Here is a 17,439-nt window from a genome sequence, read left to right as displayed (position 1 = left end):
GCTTGATGATGCTGATTTGCCCATGTCTTATTGGGGGGAGAGCATGCTCACCGCGTGTTATCTCCAAAATAGGCTCTTTCATCAAACAATAGGTACAACCCCGTACTTTAAATTGTTTCAGAAAAAACCCAAAATTGACCATTTGCATGTGTTTGGATCAAAAGCCTGGGTATTAATTCCAAAACAAATGAGAAAAAAGGGAGATCCTAAGACCAAACAGTTAGTGTTTGTGGGTTACCAGGAGCTGGGAAAAGGTTTCCGCTTTGCTGAAGGGACAAATGGCATTGTGATCTCCAGGAATGCCACTTTTTGTGAACATAGTGGCTGGGAGAGACTACATGCCAATACTGAGGTTTGGTTTGAACCTTCCCAGGAGCTTCATGACTCTGAAGGTAAACATAGAGAATCAGAGTCTGAGGGGGAGGAAAGTTCAGATAAGAGTTCTCAAGAAAGTGGAGTTGCCCAAAGACCAGTTGTTAAGCAACAAAAGAGAGGTCATAGTTCTGAGGAGGAAAGTGGGTCAGAAGAAAAATTTTCTCCCAGAAGATCTAAAAGACAAAACAAAGGAGTGCCTCCGGTGCGTTTTTCTCCAGATACTGCAAATGTGTTTAGTGTGATTGCAGAGCCCAAGAGTTTTCAGGAGGTGTTAAAGTTACCAAAAGAGGAGGCAGAGCTCTGGAAAGAGGCAATGGAGGAAGAGATGTCCTCTCTGAATGAGCACAAGGTCTTTACACCAGTAGCAGCGCCTGAGGGGGCAAAGACTTGGGCCCGGTTAGGACATATCTAGGGTTGGAAGTGTGCTGGGCCCAAGATGGCAGCTGCCTAATTAGTCAGCAGAACAAAGTTAAACAACTACTGACTACATACAGGATGCAGGATTGCAAAGGGGCAGTGGTGCCTATGGATCCAGGTTTCATAAAAACACTTCATATAGATGAGAGTCCTGAATTTGAACATCCTGATGTATATCATTCTGTAATTGGAAGTTTATTGTATCTAGCACAGTGGTCCAGACCTGATATTAGCTATGCAGTAGGCATATTAAGTAGATTGGTCTCAAAACCCACACTAAATGCCTGGAAAGGGGTAAAACAAGTTCTGAGATACCTCAAACAGACAATTGGCTACATGTTACAATTAAATTCTTCAGAGGATGAAATGTTGAGTTGCTACTGTGATAGTGACTGGGGAAATTTGCCGGATAGAAAATCTGTCACAGGACTGGTTATAATGGTCGGTGGAGCTTTAATCAGCTGGCGGTCACGCAAGCAAGACGTTGTAAGTGTGTCATCAACGGAATCAGAGTACGCCGCGTTGAGTGAATTGTGCAACGAGGTGATTTATTTCAAGCATTTGTTAGCAGATTTAAATGTAAATTGTGGAGAACCAGTACAAGTTCACATTGATAATCAAGCTTGTATAACCTTAAGTAAAACAGAGGGTTTCAAATCACGTTCCAAACATATCTCTGTAAAATACCAAAATGTACGTTGCTGTGTACAAGACAATGTAATCACCTGTACTTATGTATCAAGTGAAGAAAATGTAGCAGATGTGTTAACTAAACCATTGGCAAAGGTAAAGAACAAACGAATGTGCAGGGGTTTAGGTTTGCTGGAAAAATAATCTCCTACATAGGTGTATTTGATGTTAATTGTCCAGCAGAATCTGTGAGGGGGTGTTGAGTTTCTGTTAATTGGTTCTCATGGGAAACTTACAGATTCTGGCTTCACACAATTAACTCAAGGCAGTGTCAATTTACTCTTGGCAGAAAGCCAAGGTCAGCTTGACCTAGAAACTACTTACTCTGATTGGTTAACGACCAGCACTCAACTCTGTTATCTAGGGATTGCTAGCACAGTGTGATGTGGGGTGTGTTAGGAGTAGGAGTGCTGTGTGTGGTTAAGAGAGAGAGAGAGAGAGAAAGAAAGGATTTATTTTGCTTTGTTTTGTATGCAGAAACTCTGCTGGTTTTATTTTTCCTTTTAATAAATCCTGTAAATAGTTATTCTGAGTCTAGCTGACTAGTCATTTCCACCTCAACTAGCTTCTTCGCTGTGCAGGAAAACTCTGCTACGTTTGGGCTAAAGCCATTAGTGCTATGCCTGACACTTCAAAGTTCCATGAAAATAATGTTACTATGCACTCTTACAATATTGGAAGAGTGGAAGTAATTGAGATGCTGTGGGAGACCGATTTGTATGATAGCACCTAGAAGCAGTAGTTTCTAACACAGAAAACTCATTGTTCTTTTTTTCTTGCTAAGTTCCAGCAGCCAGAATTTTAATTGATTTACTTAATAAAATTCCTGCAGTTGTGCAATAGCAAAAGTCCTGCCATTTTTGTATTTTTTGCATCAAAGATGTATTTGAATGATGAGTCACAATTTGTGCACTTGAACTGAACCCCTCCCTTCTTTGTGGGAGGGGCCAAGGCTCCACCAGCCTTGCAAATCTCATTCTCACAACCATCAATCCTGCCATACACTTCCATTGCCTCTGGGTTAGTGACTGGAGGGGGGCAACTGGTACTCCCAGGGAAGCAGGTTTGACAGGTAGATGAGAGAAAGCTGTCATATGGAGATAGTGTACTGCACTGCAATTTAAGCCAAAAATGTGCCAGTACAAGTAGCACATCATGTCGTGGTACCATGGCTCTAAACCATGGTTTCTTCTGAATGATTAAATAGCAATTGCATTATTTTATGTATTTTGAGTACAGTAGTATCTTTGAAATCAAACAGAATCCGTTCTGGAAGTCCGTTCGACTTCCAAAACATTCGAAAACCAAATCGCAGCTTCTGATTGGCTGCAGGAAGCTCCTGCAGACAATCAGAAGCCACAGAAGCCTTGTTGGACATTTGGGTTCCAAAAGAATATTTGCAAACCGGAACAATCACTTCCGGTTTGCGGCGTTCGGGAACCAAAATGTCCGAGTTCCAGGGCGTTCAACAACCAAGGTACCAAGGGTTTGAATGTAATGTGTGATCATATTGTGAGCATCGATCAAGCAGGTTTATTTGCAATATCATTTAATAATCACATATTTACTTACCCTTTCTTTCTGGTTTGAGGATTCTTGTTTTGTTTTTGTTACATCTTTAATAAATAAAAGTATACCAACACACACATTATATATATATATATATATATATATATATATATATATATATATATATATACATACACACACACACACACACACACACACAAACATACATACATATACACATTATATATATATATATATGATAGCCACAATGGGAAAGTACCAGAGTCTAATTCTCTGATCTTCATTACTGTACTATGCTTCACTGCAAGGTATATTTAATATATTGTTAAAGTTCAGTATACTTGTGTGTCCACACCAACGCATTTTACATGTTTTAATAAAATATGTTTCCTAATCAATGAGCTTGGGTTGGCATACATAATATACCGTAATATACATTGAAATGCTTTCTTAACTTTCTTGTCACTTCCATGGTATTTCATTGGGAGTTACCGTATTTTTCGCTCTATAGGACGCACTTTTCCCCCTCCAAAAATGAAGGGGAAATGTGTGTGCATCCTATGGAGCGAATGCAGGCTTTCACTGAAGCCTGGAGAGCGAGAGGGGTCGGTGCGCACCGACCCCTCTCGCTCTCCAGGCTTCAGGAAGCTATCCGCAAGCCTTTTCTTTATTTCCCCCCCCTAAAATCTAGGTGCGCCCTATGGTCCGGTGCGCCCTATAGAGCGAAAAATACGGTAATTCTCTAGTTTTTGTTTTTTTTTAAGTAACACCAGAAAGATGTGCCTAACTCTGGTCTATATTTGTGTAGGTAATTCTCCCGCTACTTAAGAGTGACCTTTATGAGGTTATACAAGCAACGATGGATCAAAAATTATCTCGCCACATGCCTGTATGGTTAGAAGACTGGGCAGCTGTGACTGTAGTCATGGCCAGTGAAGGCTATCCAGGAAGCTATCCTAAGGGCTTGGAAATAACCGGTAGGAAACTGACACCCAGGTTCTAAACATGTAGAACAATTATATCCTTCCACTTTCATGTGATTGACAAGAGACTATGTGAGTCTCTTGCAGGCTGGCTATCTCAAATAACGAACGCTTTGGTTTTAACCAGTTGTGTGTCTGCTTTTGATTCCTAAAGCGATAGTTTCCACTTTGTCTCATAATACAAAGAGCAACTTTAATTTCTGCAAGAAAAGACTGGTTACAGTATAGCCAGACACTGGTTGTATATTTAGGTAATAGATAACTCCTTTTACTTAAGTAAGTAGTGAATCCCTTTGATTTCAGTGGGGTTTACTCCGTAGTCAAAGTGTTTGGGACTGCAGCATTACAGAGCAATCCTATACATGTCTACTCTGAAGTAAGCCCCACCGAGGTCAAAGAGGTTTACCCCAGGGTGTTGAGACCTCGCACCACTCCCACTTTCAATCATCATATCTACAGGCTGCCAAAAGAAGAGAAGCTTCTCACTAACTCGGCCCCCTCAGAGCAGTTGCTTTAGGGCCCTTTCTGCTTGGTATCCCTTTGCAAAACATGGGGCCATCTTGGTAACTTACATGGATGTCTTGGTGGCCATAGACACCTTAGGGAATAACACCTTATCAGAAGGTGAGAAGGAACAGCAACAACTGTAAAATACAGGCAGTCTGGCCACCTGGAGATATGCTATTGCCCAGCCCTGCAGTAAACCATATGTCTCAAAGAAGATAAGGTGGAAGGGAGTGAGGAGGTCTTTGGGTGGGTGGGTGCTTTTGTCTCTGTCCTTTTTGTGTGCGCGTGTGTGAATGCCAGCAAGTAAACTGAAGCCTTTGTTCGCCCTACATTATCAAGAGAAAGCCATGCATTTTACATGTTTTTAATTTACCATAAATGTTTTCAATGGCTTTTTATTTTATTTTTAATTGTTTTAGCACTGATTGATTTCCTGGCACTCAAGTCAAAGTACAGTGTCAAATGTCGGGATGTAATTTCATAGAACAGGGGTACCTAACTTATGATTCTCTAGATATTATTGGACTCCAGCCAACATAGCTAATAGTACCATCATCAACATCTCAATAGATATTCTGCCCCTCCTCCTGAAGGAGCCCAGGGATATCAGCAATGAAAAAGACATATTTTAAAGTATTCTAAAAACAGTTTCAAAACATTCTCTCAGCCAGTGATTTCAGGGTTGTCGGGAACAGTATCTTTCAGCCATATTTTTAAATTCTTCCTGAAGGTCTCAATGAGGGAGGCAGACACAAAAGGGGATGATGTTAGGATAGATGCCACATGTGAACCAGCAACTTCGCGACAACCACATATAAGCCACTCCTGCCGTAGAGGTTTCAGACAGATCAGTTCTGGCCCACACGTGTCCTTTTTCACCAACTTTTTATTTATTAATGGGTTGAGTTCACTGCCATTTTTATTTGGTTAGGCATATTTATAATTGCTTGTGCACTCAATAGATGTATGGCAAAAGATTTCAGGAAACATTAAAAAATAAATAAATTCTCACCTTATAGGATTTCCTCGGGCGAAAGAGCTGGGTTTGCAGGTGTTCCACGCAGGCACAGCCATGAAAGATGGTAAAGTGGTGACCAATGGCGGCAGAGTCCTCACTGTGACAGCTATCAAGAAGGACCTTGTCACCGCACTAGAAGAGGCCAACAAAGGAGTCGGAGTCATCCAGTTCAAAGGGGCCATTTATAGAAAGGATATTGGTTATCGGGCTATAGCTTTCCTTAAAGAATCCAGGTACCTATCTGAGGCCAAATCAGAAGGCGATAGTAAGAATATGTGTTAAACATAATCCATAATCCATGCAAATCACTACATAATCATTCCATGTTTCAGTAAAATTTTGTATCAATATATTATACAATATCCTCATATAACTATTCTTAATGGATATCCTTGTGTATTATCGCAAAAACAACTAGGATTAATTAAACTTACTTTTTCCACAGCTACTAATGCAACATTCATGACACAATATTAAACCAGTTTATCTGTCCTGTTTTTGAGAAGATTAGGGCTCTCACAGAGAGACCCTTTTTTGTTTCCTCTTGGAACTACATTGCCCAGAATTCTTTGTAAGCTTGTGTAGATTTGTTGTTAACAAGTGAAAAACTAGTGGGTGGGAAGAATGAAACAGCAACATGCACCTACATGAAGTTGCTACTCCCAAAATGCTTAAGAGTGACTACACTGACATCTCTTCATATTACTACGAATTAATCCATTTTTGAGGGAAATAAAAGTTGAGGATGCAAGAGGCTGGTACACTTAGGCTTTAGAGCAGGGATAGGAATCTGACCACCACCACCACCCCAATACTATTGGACTACAACTCCCATCACCCCCAGCCCTGTCCTAGCATGTGAAAATCTTCTGACACAGCCATTTGAAGGCTATTCTTATAAAGATCAAGCAAAGACATTTTTACCAGTATAACTGCATCAATTGCCGTCTTGCACTAATACAGCTACACTGGTAGAATTAATTCAACCTTTAACGTAAATGTTTTTGTCAGTGCCACAAAATATAAACTGTTGAAGAAGTACTACCTTTTTATAAAATAGCCTTCTACTATGAATGAAATACACTGTTAGTATAAAACTGAAAGCATATGGCATCAGGTGTTAGTATACTGTAATACTAGTCTTTTGTATATGCAATAAAGTTTCTAAGAATGGTGCAGTATCTAGCTTTATTTTTACGGAATGTGTAGTATTTGATTAGAAGTGGTAAATGATATGAATCTGTGTAGTGTGCTCTATCCATTGAGTTGATTTCTCCTCTCCACCCCCCCTCAAAGCAGACAAGGCAATCTTTGGCCAGATGTAAGAGGACTCTTTCTATGCATGTTCATGCACATTCTAATCCTAAACAGTGATAGTGTATTTGAGTTTATAGCTAGCGCATCTGAGTTTATGCCTGGAGAGTAAATGGTGTACTCAAAATACATTTGGGCTTAGCTGATGAAGATGATGTGTAGCTTTAAAAATATTACAAGTTATATGTAAGATATATTTTCCAGGGCATGTTCCCTTTTTAATTCTGCTAAGCCTGGAAACCCCTGAAAAATATATTGTTGATTACAAAAGTCAGCATGATCCATTTAACAGATACTGGACTGGGACCCGGGAGTCTTGGGCTCACATGTCAACTAAGACTGCAGTCCTAACTCCCACTTACCTGTCCGTAATTCAGTAGGAATTACTTACTTCAGAGTAGACCTATTCCTTCAATAGCGTGCAGTTGCTGTGATACACATCTGGGAATTTGAAAAGTGTGGAGCAGGGATGGGCAGGGAACTAGTCCCAGCTGAGGGACCACTCATTCCAAGAGCACAGGGATCATAAGGACTGCCACAGAGCTACTGACCTTTGAAATCAGGCCTTTTGGAGCAAACACTCTCACTCATACTTCTTAAAGGCACAGGAAAAGTTCCCAACGAATTCTTACACCTCTATACTGGCACTGGAAAATACTGCTATAAATGGATTGTATGTATGAATCAATTGACTATTGGCTATTCTGCCCTTTTAGGGGCCTGACTTACAAAGACAGTGGTGTAGATATTGCAGCTGGTAACACGTTGGTTCAGAACATTAAACCTTTAGCAGCGGCCACATCTAGGCCAGGTAAGATAAAATCTGTACATTCTAATTAAAACATTTGTAGAATAAGTTCATGAAAAACTGAGTTTTTTATACCCATACCCCTTACTATTTTGTAAAAATATATGTGCAACTCTTGTATTTTACGTTTTGCACTAAGAATTCCAGATGAGGCATGCAGTTTAGCCATCGTGCAGAGATTTTAGAATACTGGAATTGTGCTGTAGTTGGGACCTGCAGAATATATTTAAGGGAAATCATTCCATTTAACATATCTGTACCATATTGGATAGATACCCTTTATCTGACTGCAGCGTCAGGATCCCACCCACCCCTCACCTAACATTTTTTGTAAAGCAGAGGTTAACAGAGCAGGGTGAACTTTTCTCCCAGTTGAATACAGTGGGACTTGATTCTGAGTAAAAATGCATTGGATTACATTGTGGAGCAAGTTAAATGTAGGAGAAAGGAGAGCAGGAGGGAGAGGCTCATCCCTCTGTTAATTCCAATTGATTGGCTGCAGAATAATCTAGGCACCAGGGAGATCCATGGTGAGAAGATATTTTGTCCCCTTTCCCTGCCCAGTTCGCTCTGCTGTGCTGCTTCCAGATCTGAAGAAGGGCAAAACCAATCAGGGATGTGGTTTGACAAATAATTCTATAGCCGCCTCTAAATCACCTCCATCATGTGAACAAGACCTTGGTGAATGAATCCTTTTCTTCCTGCTTGGCAGGCTGTAATGCTGACCTAGGAGGGTTTGCTGGCCTCTTTGACTTGAAAGCAGCTGGATATAAAGATCCAATTTTGGTATCTGGAACTGATGGTGTCGGAACAAAGCTCAAGGTAATGGGAAGGTTGTGTGGGCTGGGCAGGCTTAATGGATTTTTGAAGGTTTTAGGCCGACAACAGGATTTTTACTTAGTAACTGAGTGTTTACTACGCAAAGGGATCATAGTTTGGCAGCAGAGCATGCAAAAGGTCCCTGCTTCAGTCCTTGGCATCTACAATATCCTCTTTCCTCCCCCCCCCCCAATGAAAAACTTTATTTGCATCACATTCAGATATGTGTCTGAAACGGATGTCTGTCCTTCACAGGAGACCAAATGGGCATAGTTTCTCAGGCCTGGCAACCAACAAATTTTCCAGTATAAAAAAATGTCCAAGAGCACAATATAGCATCAATGTCCCTTTCCCAAGCCTGGCTGATATAAATAGGAGTTGCATAAAAGTACCATGGGGTCTCCTCTGATTATAGTCACCTATGTACCTTCCATGGCAGTTAAAAATGAAATCTCAGTTATGTTCAATACCAGTGGCTGGGAATCAGAAGTGGTGAGAGGGCTATTGCATATAAGTATCTGGTTGGTCACCACGAGAACAAGGAGGCTGGACTAGATGGGCCTGTGGCCTGATCCAGGAAGGCTGTTCTGATGCTCCCAAGTCTTGCCAAGCTCGGGTGTGATTTGTCTAATTCTCATTACAGATTGCCCAGCTATGCAATAAGCACGACACCATTGGCCAAGACTTGGTTGCCATGTGTGTCAATGATATCCTAGCTCAGGGAGCTGAGCCCCTCTTTTTCCTGGACTATTTTGCCTGTGGGAAACTTGATGTCGGGACGGCTCAGGCAGTCATCGCTGGAATAGCTGAAGCTTGTAAACTGGCAGGATGTGCGCTCCTCGGTAGGAATGATCACTCATTCCTTGTATGTGATTAGAAAATTCTCAGGTTCCTGCATTTAGTTAAAAGCAAACCTTAATGTTGCAGAAGGTTGATTCATATACTGTGTCCGGCTGCTATGGATCCAAGAATCAGTTTACACATTCAGTTTGCAGTGGGTCATCACAGTGTGCCCTGTTTTATGAGTGGGGGGAGTTTAAAAGGGGAATCTTCTGAAGAGGTGAAGTGTAGAAGGCAGAGGCAAGCCTTGGAATATGGCGCCTTGTGCCAGGCCAAAATTCATGCTCCCCCCCCCAGCCATTGCGCTGCCTTCCCAAAGCCAGCTAAGCAAGGGGCCATGCTTTGGGAAGGAGTTGCAAGACTCTCTCAGGGTTTTAGAGCCCTCCTGTGTCCTTCACAAAGCTGGGCAAGTGCTAGCTAGGCTTTGGGAAGGAGGTGGGAAGGTGCCCCCTTTCAGCTCAGCACCCTGTGCAGGGAAACCAGTCACACTGCCCTAAATCTGCCTCTAAAGAAGGCTGGATTCAGTCCCAGTCCTTTCCCTCTAGCATGCTAGTTTTCTGTGTGCAGGAAGCATTTATATAATGGGTGAGGTTTCAAACACATGATCTGTTCACCACCAGCCCCAATCTGCATTCTGAAGTGGCACAACAGCAAGAGCTGTCTTGTGTGATTCTCCTGGTTGTGTAACTTGGTACAGACATTTTGGCACCTGAGTCAAATGACAAAATGGCAACCCCGTCCCCACCAGGGAAGGAGGGGTGGGTGAAGATCTACATCAGGAACAACAGGGAAAATAAAGATCTTTATCTGCTACCCCTGTGGATTCTGCTGCCCGAGACAGTCACCTCTCCTTGCGTCATGAGTGGACTCACCGTGACTTTGTACTTAGGCAAACTCTCATAATGACCTTTTCCTAGATTATTTACTTATCAGAATTGCTGTTTTGCTTGTTCTGGCTGTTCCATTTTGAAATTCTTTGTTCTTTACTTAATCGTGTAACACACACATACCTCACACATGTTGTTGACTGATTTCTCTATTTTAAAATGGGCAGAATATGAGAAACTGAATCATTTTTCATGGCATGATCCACAACATGGGAAGGGAACATGCTCAGTGGCAGAATATCAGCCTTGCACACAGAAGGTCCCAAATTTAGTCCAATGGCATCTTCAGATGGGGCTGGGAAGGACTCCTGTTGAGAACCTTGCAGTGTGGGCGGTATCGAGCAGGATAGATCTGTGGTAGAATTCTGTTTAAGGCAGTTTCCTGTTTTTCTGTGTGCTATTCCTTAGGAGTGCCAAAAGCACTCCTTTTGTTGTTCTTGTTTTTCATTTCTTCCTTTGGATGTACAACTTTGAAAATTCAATAAAATGTAATCAACAAGCAAAAAACCACAAAAAACCCATCTAAGACAGACTGTGCTTGCTATACTTCAGTATATGTAAGAATCTGGGAGGTAGAGTTCCTATAATGGTTTCTAGTGGTTTTGCTTTAACACTCACAGTCCCTTCTCTGTCTTCTATTGCCACCTCAGGAGGAGAAACTGCTGAAATGCCTGGCATGTATCCACCGGGAGAGTATGACCTGGGGGGCTTTGCCGTTGGCGCTGTGGAACAAAACCAGATGCTTCCCAAGCTAGACAGAATTGTCGAGGGAGATGCGATTATTGGAATAGCTTCCTCTGGTGTTCACAGCAACGGGTTTAGCCTTGTGAGAAAGATTGTTGAAAAGTCCTCTTTAGATTTTTCCTCTCCTCCAGTGGGCCGCTCTGGTAACCAGACATTGGGTAAGATCAGTAATTGCAGCATTTTCCTCTTCTGTCTACGTCACGGGGAGCAACCTTTGGTCAATTTTCAGTTATTAGGACATTTTGGGTCTTTTTATCAAAGGGCGGGGGACTCAGATCCTGGGGCCAAATGTAGTTTTCCAGGCTTCTCTTTTCTCTTTGGCCCCTGGAACTCTCTCCAGGCCGCCCCCCCTCACAGACCTAGCCCCTCCCTGAGTGTTTTCATTTCTTTAATTTCTTTCCTATGTTTTTGGAATGTGACCTCGAGTTGTGATAGTGACTCCAACTTGCTTGGGTGTGGGGAGGTGCATTGAAGCCTCTCAATTTCGCATAGCTTGGATGTAACTAACTTAAGACAAAAGAGTCACACTTGATGCTCCATCTGCTTCTTTGCCTCTGGCCACATTAGCCACATTAGCCACTGGAATATATGGCCCCCAGATCACTGTCCATGAGGGAATGTGGCCCTCACGTTGGAAAAGACTCCTGACCCAGCTTTCTATCAAAGGGCAACTAGTGAGGAAAAATGAGTACGTGCATCTGTTGTATGTGCAACTGTTGGAATACTTTTACCTCCTTCCATTTTTGTCTGTACTTGTGTGACATTTGCACTTCGTTAGCCGCCTTCCGATGCTAATCTTATGTTTCCCCCCCAGTCCTGCCTCCAACATCCATGGATTAGGCATAGACATCTGCAGATGGAATGCCTTTGTGCATAAGCATCCTATGTAAAACTGGTTTGGGCTTGCTTACAATCAAGCAGTGTGTGCATTTTATGAAATAAATAGAAATAATAAAATGTAAGCTAGAGTACCAGTCATGCAGAGTTCCAGCTCCTGTGGAAGTCTATGCATGTAGAGGTCAATGCGTGTAGGCTTTCTCCCCTCCCCCCCCCAGCACTTATAGACACCCCCATAGTGAACGTGGATCCCAGGTGCAGGACTGCGGAAGCCATGAAATGCAATTAATATGGAGCCCCTTTCATGCAGTAAACACATAAGGACCACAGCAATATCTTCGTAAGGCCTCCTTGATGCATTTCATCCTGCGTGTGCTTTTGTGGTTTGTCATGCTTTTGCATAATAACCTGCTAATGACTTATATTCGCAGGAGAACAACTGCTTACACCCACTAAAATCTATAGCAAGATTCTCCTGCCGGTTCTTCGTTCAGGCTACGTGAAGGCCTACGCCCACATCACTGGAGGAGGGCTGCTGGAGAACATTCCACGTGTCCTCCCAGCATCCTTTGGGGTAGTTCTAGGTAAGAACGTCTTGGTCATGGAGAACACCTAGGCAAAACTTGCAAGCTTGATATAATATTTCTTAATTTTTATCGATGCCATTTTCCTTTCTTTAACTCGGTTTCTCCCTTCTCCTCCTGCCCCCATTTATTGAAATCCACATTTTATCTCAAAATTGACTGATTGAAGATATTTTTAAGGATGGATTTTCACATTCACTAATAAAGAGTAGAATGAAATTTAGACATTCCCTTTCATCCCAGTTTCATATGGCTTTCTGTGGGCACTCAGTCTATGTTTACACCATACATTTAAACCACTATGTTGCCACTTCAAACAGTCTTGGCTTGCCCCAAATAATTTTGGAAGCTGTAGTTTGTTAAGGGTGTGAGAGTTGTTAGGAAGTACCTATTCCCCTCACAGCACTACGATTCCCAGAGTTTCCTGTGTAAAACAATTGTTAAACTACTATGGGAACCGTAGTTCTGTGAGGGGAGTAGGTGTCTCCTAACTCTCAGCACTCTTAACAAACTACATCTCCCAGAATTCTTTGTGGGAGGCCAGGCCTGTTTAAAGTGGTATTATTATGCCTTAAATGTATGGTGTGAATGTAGCCTTAGTTTATTTGAAAAGATTTTGAATCAATTGAAAAAGATAATAATTTTTAAAATAGGTGGTTAGATTGGTTAAATACATTTCCTTCAATTGCCAGTGATAACCATTGGATCTTTTGCTATTACTGGGCTTATCACTTCTATGTTTATTAAGTTCAATCAGAACTGTCAGCTTAATTTCTCTGTAATGCTTGCTGACTGATTTTTTTAAAAAGTGTGTTACAATACAACTCTGGTTATTTTCAGATGCCGTAAGCTGGAAGATACCCAACATCTTTTCTTGGCTTCAGAAAGAGGGAAATCTGTCAGAGGAAGAAATGGCTCGAACATTTAATTGTGGGATTGGCTCAGTCCTGGTTGTGCAGAAGGAGCTGGCTGGGCAGGTCCTGAAGGACATCCAGAGGCATGAAGAGGCCTGGCTGATTGGAAAAGTTGTACGCCATCAAGCAGGTCACTATGCAGAGCCTCATCTATTTGGGAATGTCTTGTGAGGGTGATTATTTTTAATGGGGTGATGGTGCTGCAGCAGTCCTGAATTAGGAGTGCATCTGTTTTGCATGCAGAGGGTACCACGTTCATCCCCTGCCATCTCCAGGGGAATGTCCCCAGTCTGAAACCCTGGAGAGCTGCTGTCAGTCAGTGAAGACAGTACTGCGCTAGATGGACCAAATGGTCAGACCCAGTAGAAGGCAGCTCCCTTTGATTCTAATTTTTTAGTTCTATTTATTTACAGCTAATGTTTCTTTTTTTAATTGAAGGGTCTGCCCACGTTGAAGTGAATAACTTACTTCAAGCCTTACAGGCAAATAAGATAGAGTCCTTCCACAGCCAACGAAGCAAAACCCAACCAAGCAAAACAAGGGTCGGCGTCCTCATCTCTGGAACAGGTGAGACTCCTGCATTCTCCATTGTGAGAAATGAATGCTATCTTTGAGGCCATAGGTTAGGGTATTCTGGAAGACTGCTTTGAAGTAGTTTAGTCAGACCATACCATAAACAGTTTTGGTCCTACACACCTGAAGGAGCGTCTCTACCCCATCATTCAGGCTGGACACTGAGATCCATCTCTGAGGGCCTTCTGGTGGTATGTGAGGTAACAGGGAACCAGGCAGAGGGCCTTCTCAGTAGTGGCACCAGCCCTGTAGAATGCCCTCCCATCAGATGTAAAAGAGATAAACAACTATATGACTTTTAGAAGACATCTGAAGGAAGCCCTGTATAGGGAAGTTTGTAATATCTAATGCCTTATTGTGTTTTAATTTGTTGGAAAGCTGCCCAGAGTGGCTGGGTTAAACCGGGTCAGGATTTTATGGGGTAGATGTTGCTTTCAAAAACTCTTCTAATTTGAAAGAAATCCAGTCGAATACCGAAGGTTTAAATGACAGGATTTCTGCAGCTTTTTTCTCTTTTAAAAATATGCACTATGAAACAGAAATTAAAAGAACCATGAGAGAAAAGGCACTTGTTTAGAGTTTGGGTGGCATACAGTTGCAATAGAAAGAACCCCTTGAAATTACACAGGTTTCTTTGGATGTACTTATAATGAAAAACTCGTGCCTCAAGAAAAAACATATTTAACATTTAAATGTGTGGAATGTGCTGCAAAAGTGTATTTTTTCATCCAACCTGGCGATAGTTCTATACTTACTGAATCAAGTTGCTATTTTATTGCTTTTAAAAATGTTTTCAGAATATTTGAGTCCATCTTAAATATATTTTCACTTGATTGTCTTGGATCCTTCAGGTACAAACCTGGAAGCTTTAATAACCAGTACAAAGAAGCCAACTAGCTATGCAGAAATAGTCCTTGTCATTTCTAACAAAGCTGGTGTAGAAGGGCTAAGAAAAGCTGAAAGAGCTGGCATTCCTACAAAAGTAAGTAAATGTTCAACACTTTGGCATGTGTAACTTAGCAGTTAGGTGTTTGTGTCTGACTGTTCAAAATGCTCAGCGTTTCTGAAATATTCTGAAATATTCAGCATTAATGATGGGGGGGGGGGTAAATAAATGTATCCCATAATCTCACAATGTTTTACCCTTTCTTAGGTAATTGACCACAAGCTGTACAGCAGTCGCACAGAGTTTGACAGCGCAGTTGATAAAGTCCTTGAAGAGTTCTCAGTTGAGCTGGTCTGCCTTGCAGGCTTTATGCGGATCTTATCTGGTCCTTTTGTCAGAAAGTGGAATGGTAAATGCATCTGGATATACTGCACTTGGAACTAGAAATGCCCATGCCATTAAATGTTGTGTATAGTATGTGAACCAGTTAGACAACAGTTTCATTTTCAATTAGGAGATTTTGCTAATTTCCTAGTTTAAAAACAGCATAGTGTTTCCCACAGATTTAGAGGGATATCTCTACATTTTAAAAATACAGTGGTACCTCGGGTTAAGTACTTAATTCGTTCCGGCGGTCCGTACTTAACCTGAAACTGTTCTTAACCTGAAGCACCACTTTAGCTAATGGGGCCTCCTGCTGCCACTGCACCGCTGGAGCACGATTTCTGTTCTCATCCTGAAGCAAAGTTCTTAACCTGAAGCACTATTTCTGGGTTAGCAGAGTCTGTAACCTGAAGCGTATGTAACCTGAAGTGTATGTAACCCGAGGTACCACTGTAATCATTATTGATGTGAAAAGGGGACATTGATATTCTCCATGTTACCAGTGAACCAGCTGTATCATAGCTGTCCCATTATTTCTGATTCCAAAATGCAGCTGGTTTCAGATTCTCAGTTGATGGCTGAGGTTTGTCTCATACAGTAATGTTGATTCAGACATTATAGTTTCTAGTCTATATCTAATTGTTACCAGTTCATTCAAGAAGATGGAAGTTGCAGAAAAAACCTGCTTCGTTTTACATATTTTGCAATTAGTACATCAATAATTTCTTGTTTAAGCATTGTAATGCTAGGAGAACTAAAAAAAATGGATTTTGTTTTTTACTTCTAGGAAAAATACTGAATATTCACCCATCTTTGCTGCCTTCATTTAAAGGAGCAAATGCCCATAGACTGGTACTGGAGGCTGGAGTCAGAGTCACTGGTTGTACTGTGCACTTCGTTGCTGTATGTTCTCCTTTTTTGCTACTCTGTTAATAATAATCTTAGTTTGAATTGGTTGTCAGATCGCTTCTCAGCCAACAATGAATGCAGAGGGATTAATTTACACAGACTGTGAAAGGGTTGGCCAGTGATCTGAGCACAAAATGTACTAATTAGACAGTTGCTGCACCTCCTGCTCACTTCAGCATAGCCTGAAGTCTACTACAGCTCAGTAATTGGGGAATCTTTTTGAATCCAGCCTGACTGCTGCCAGCTGCAGACCAGGTCAAGGTTAACTTAAGGAATCTATGCAGCTGGTGAGCATGGTCATTAGACTGCTTCATTTACTTCACAATTTAGAAATAATTTATTATTGCGAACTGTAATAATATTTTACCTGGTTTTCATAGTGGTGTGGGTTTTACAGTTTTCTCTTGAATTCTCTTCTACAGCTAGACCAGACAGGAGTCAGACTAAATATTTGTGAATTAGCCAATTTCAAGATAGTTTGTAGTGTTGAAGATAATTTCTTAAAGCGGAAAGAGTCCCCTGAGAGGTCATGAAAGCAAACCAAGGCCATGTTCTAGAGCTCCTAATTTTGCCTATCTCTCCATCTTGTCAACGTTTCTGACCTTCCTTTCTAGGAAGAAGTTGATGCTGGAGCAATCATTTTTCAAGAGCCAGTCCCCGTGAAGATTGGAGACACAGAGGAGACTTTATGCGAAAGGGTGAAGGAGGCGGAGCACAGAGCCTTCCCTGCTGCTATGCAGCTAGTGGCAAGCGGAGAAGTGCAGCTAGGAGGAGATGGGAAGTTACGCTGGAATTCGGGAAAGCACAACTGAAATGCAGAGGACAAGAAAACAGCAGCAACCACGATGCATAATTTTTGCTTTAATTCTGTAGCACAGGGCAGCAAGATGAGAAAGCCAAACAGAGCCAAATTGGGAAGGGGATGAATTTGCCATCTCAAATATTCAAATACTTTTGCCATAATACAGGTTCTTAAAATGGACCTCTGCAGATGCAGGTCCTCATGGTAAGCCATACGTATGATTAACACCAGGGTCACCCACAGCATCGTGAAAGGTGCACTGAAATAGCCAAAGCCCTTGTGGGCAACCATTTCACTCAAACAGATTGCCACCTAGTAAACACTAGTACACACTATGCCACGCCTGTATCAAGGGGCCAGCTACATGGCAGTGCCCTTGTCTAAATCAGGCATTGCCTTCACAAACAGACGGTGCCTACTCCCAGGAAAAGGGACTATACAATAAAACTATCTGTGGTCACAGCATTAATTAAGCATTTTAATATCCAGCCTTTTAACATTTCTTTCTGAATAGCAAGGTGAATCAGAATCAGGTTTTTTGGCCATAGTGCTAAAGATTGAAGTATTTCATAGCAATTGGTGAGCACAAGAAAATCAAAGAAACACATGGCATCCCAC

The 17,439-nt window shown here is 41.7% G+C and overlaps 1 protein-coding gene across 2 annotated transcripts in view; it reads left to right on the top strand.

Moving 5' to 3' along the window:
- Positions 1-17,426, top strand: part of LOC128412989 (trifunctional purine biosynthetic protein adenosine-3) — a 31,362-nt gene extending 13,936 nt beyond the window's left edge. For both annotated transcript variants that reach the window (XM_053386627.1, XM_053386625.1), the window contains exons 10-22: positions 3,821-3,989; positions 5,522-5,753; positions 7,551-7,645; positions 8,355-8,464; positions 9,105-9,303; positions 10,839-11,090; positions 12,201-12,353; positions 13,194-13,397; positions 13,706-13,834; positions 14,692-14,822; positions 14,994-15,135; positions 15,898-16,013; positions 16,634-17,426. In XM_053386627.1, coding sequence (XP_053242602.1) covers positions 3,821-3,989; positions 5,522-5,753; positions 7,551-7,645; positions 8,355-8,464; positions 9,105-9,303; positions 10,839-11,090; positions 12,201-12,353; positions 13,194-13,397; positions 13,706-13,834; positions 14,692-14,822; positions 14,994-15,135; positions 15,898-16,013; positions 16,634-16,831 — 2,130 coding nt within the window. In that variant the 3' untranslated portion in view covers positions 16,832-17,426. The remainder of the gene's footprint in view (positions 1-3,820; positions 3,990-5,521; positions 5,754-7,550; positions 7,646-8,354; positions 8,465-9,104; positions 9,304-10,838; positions 11,091-12,200; positions 12,354-13,193; positions 13,398-13,705; positions 13,835-14,691; positions 14,823-14,993; positions 15,136-15,897; positions 16,014-16,633) is intronic.
- Positions 17,427-17,439: the final 13 nt, after the last annotated feature.

Source organism: Podarcis raffonei, chromosome 4, assembly GCF_027172205.1.
Source record: "Podarcis raffonei isolate rPodRaf1 chromosome 4, rPodRaf1.pri, whole genome shotgun sequence".
Taxonomy (NCBI): domain Eukaryota; kingdom Metazoa; phylum Chordata; class Lepidosauria; order Squamata; family Lacertidae; genus Podarcis; species Podarcis raffonei.
This window is presented reverse-complemented; position numbering and strand designations above follow the sequence as displayed.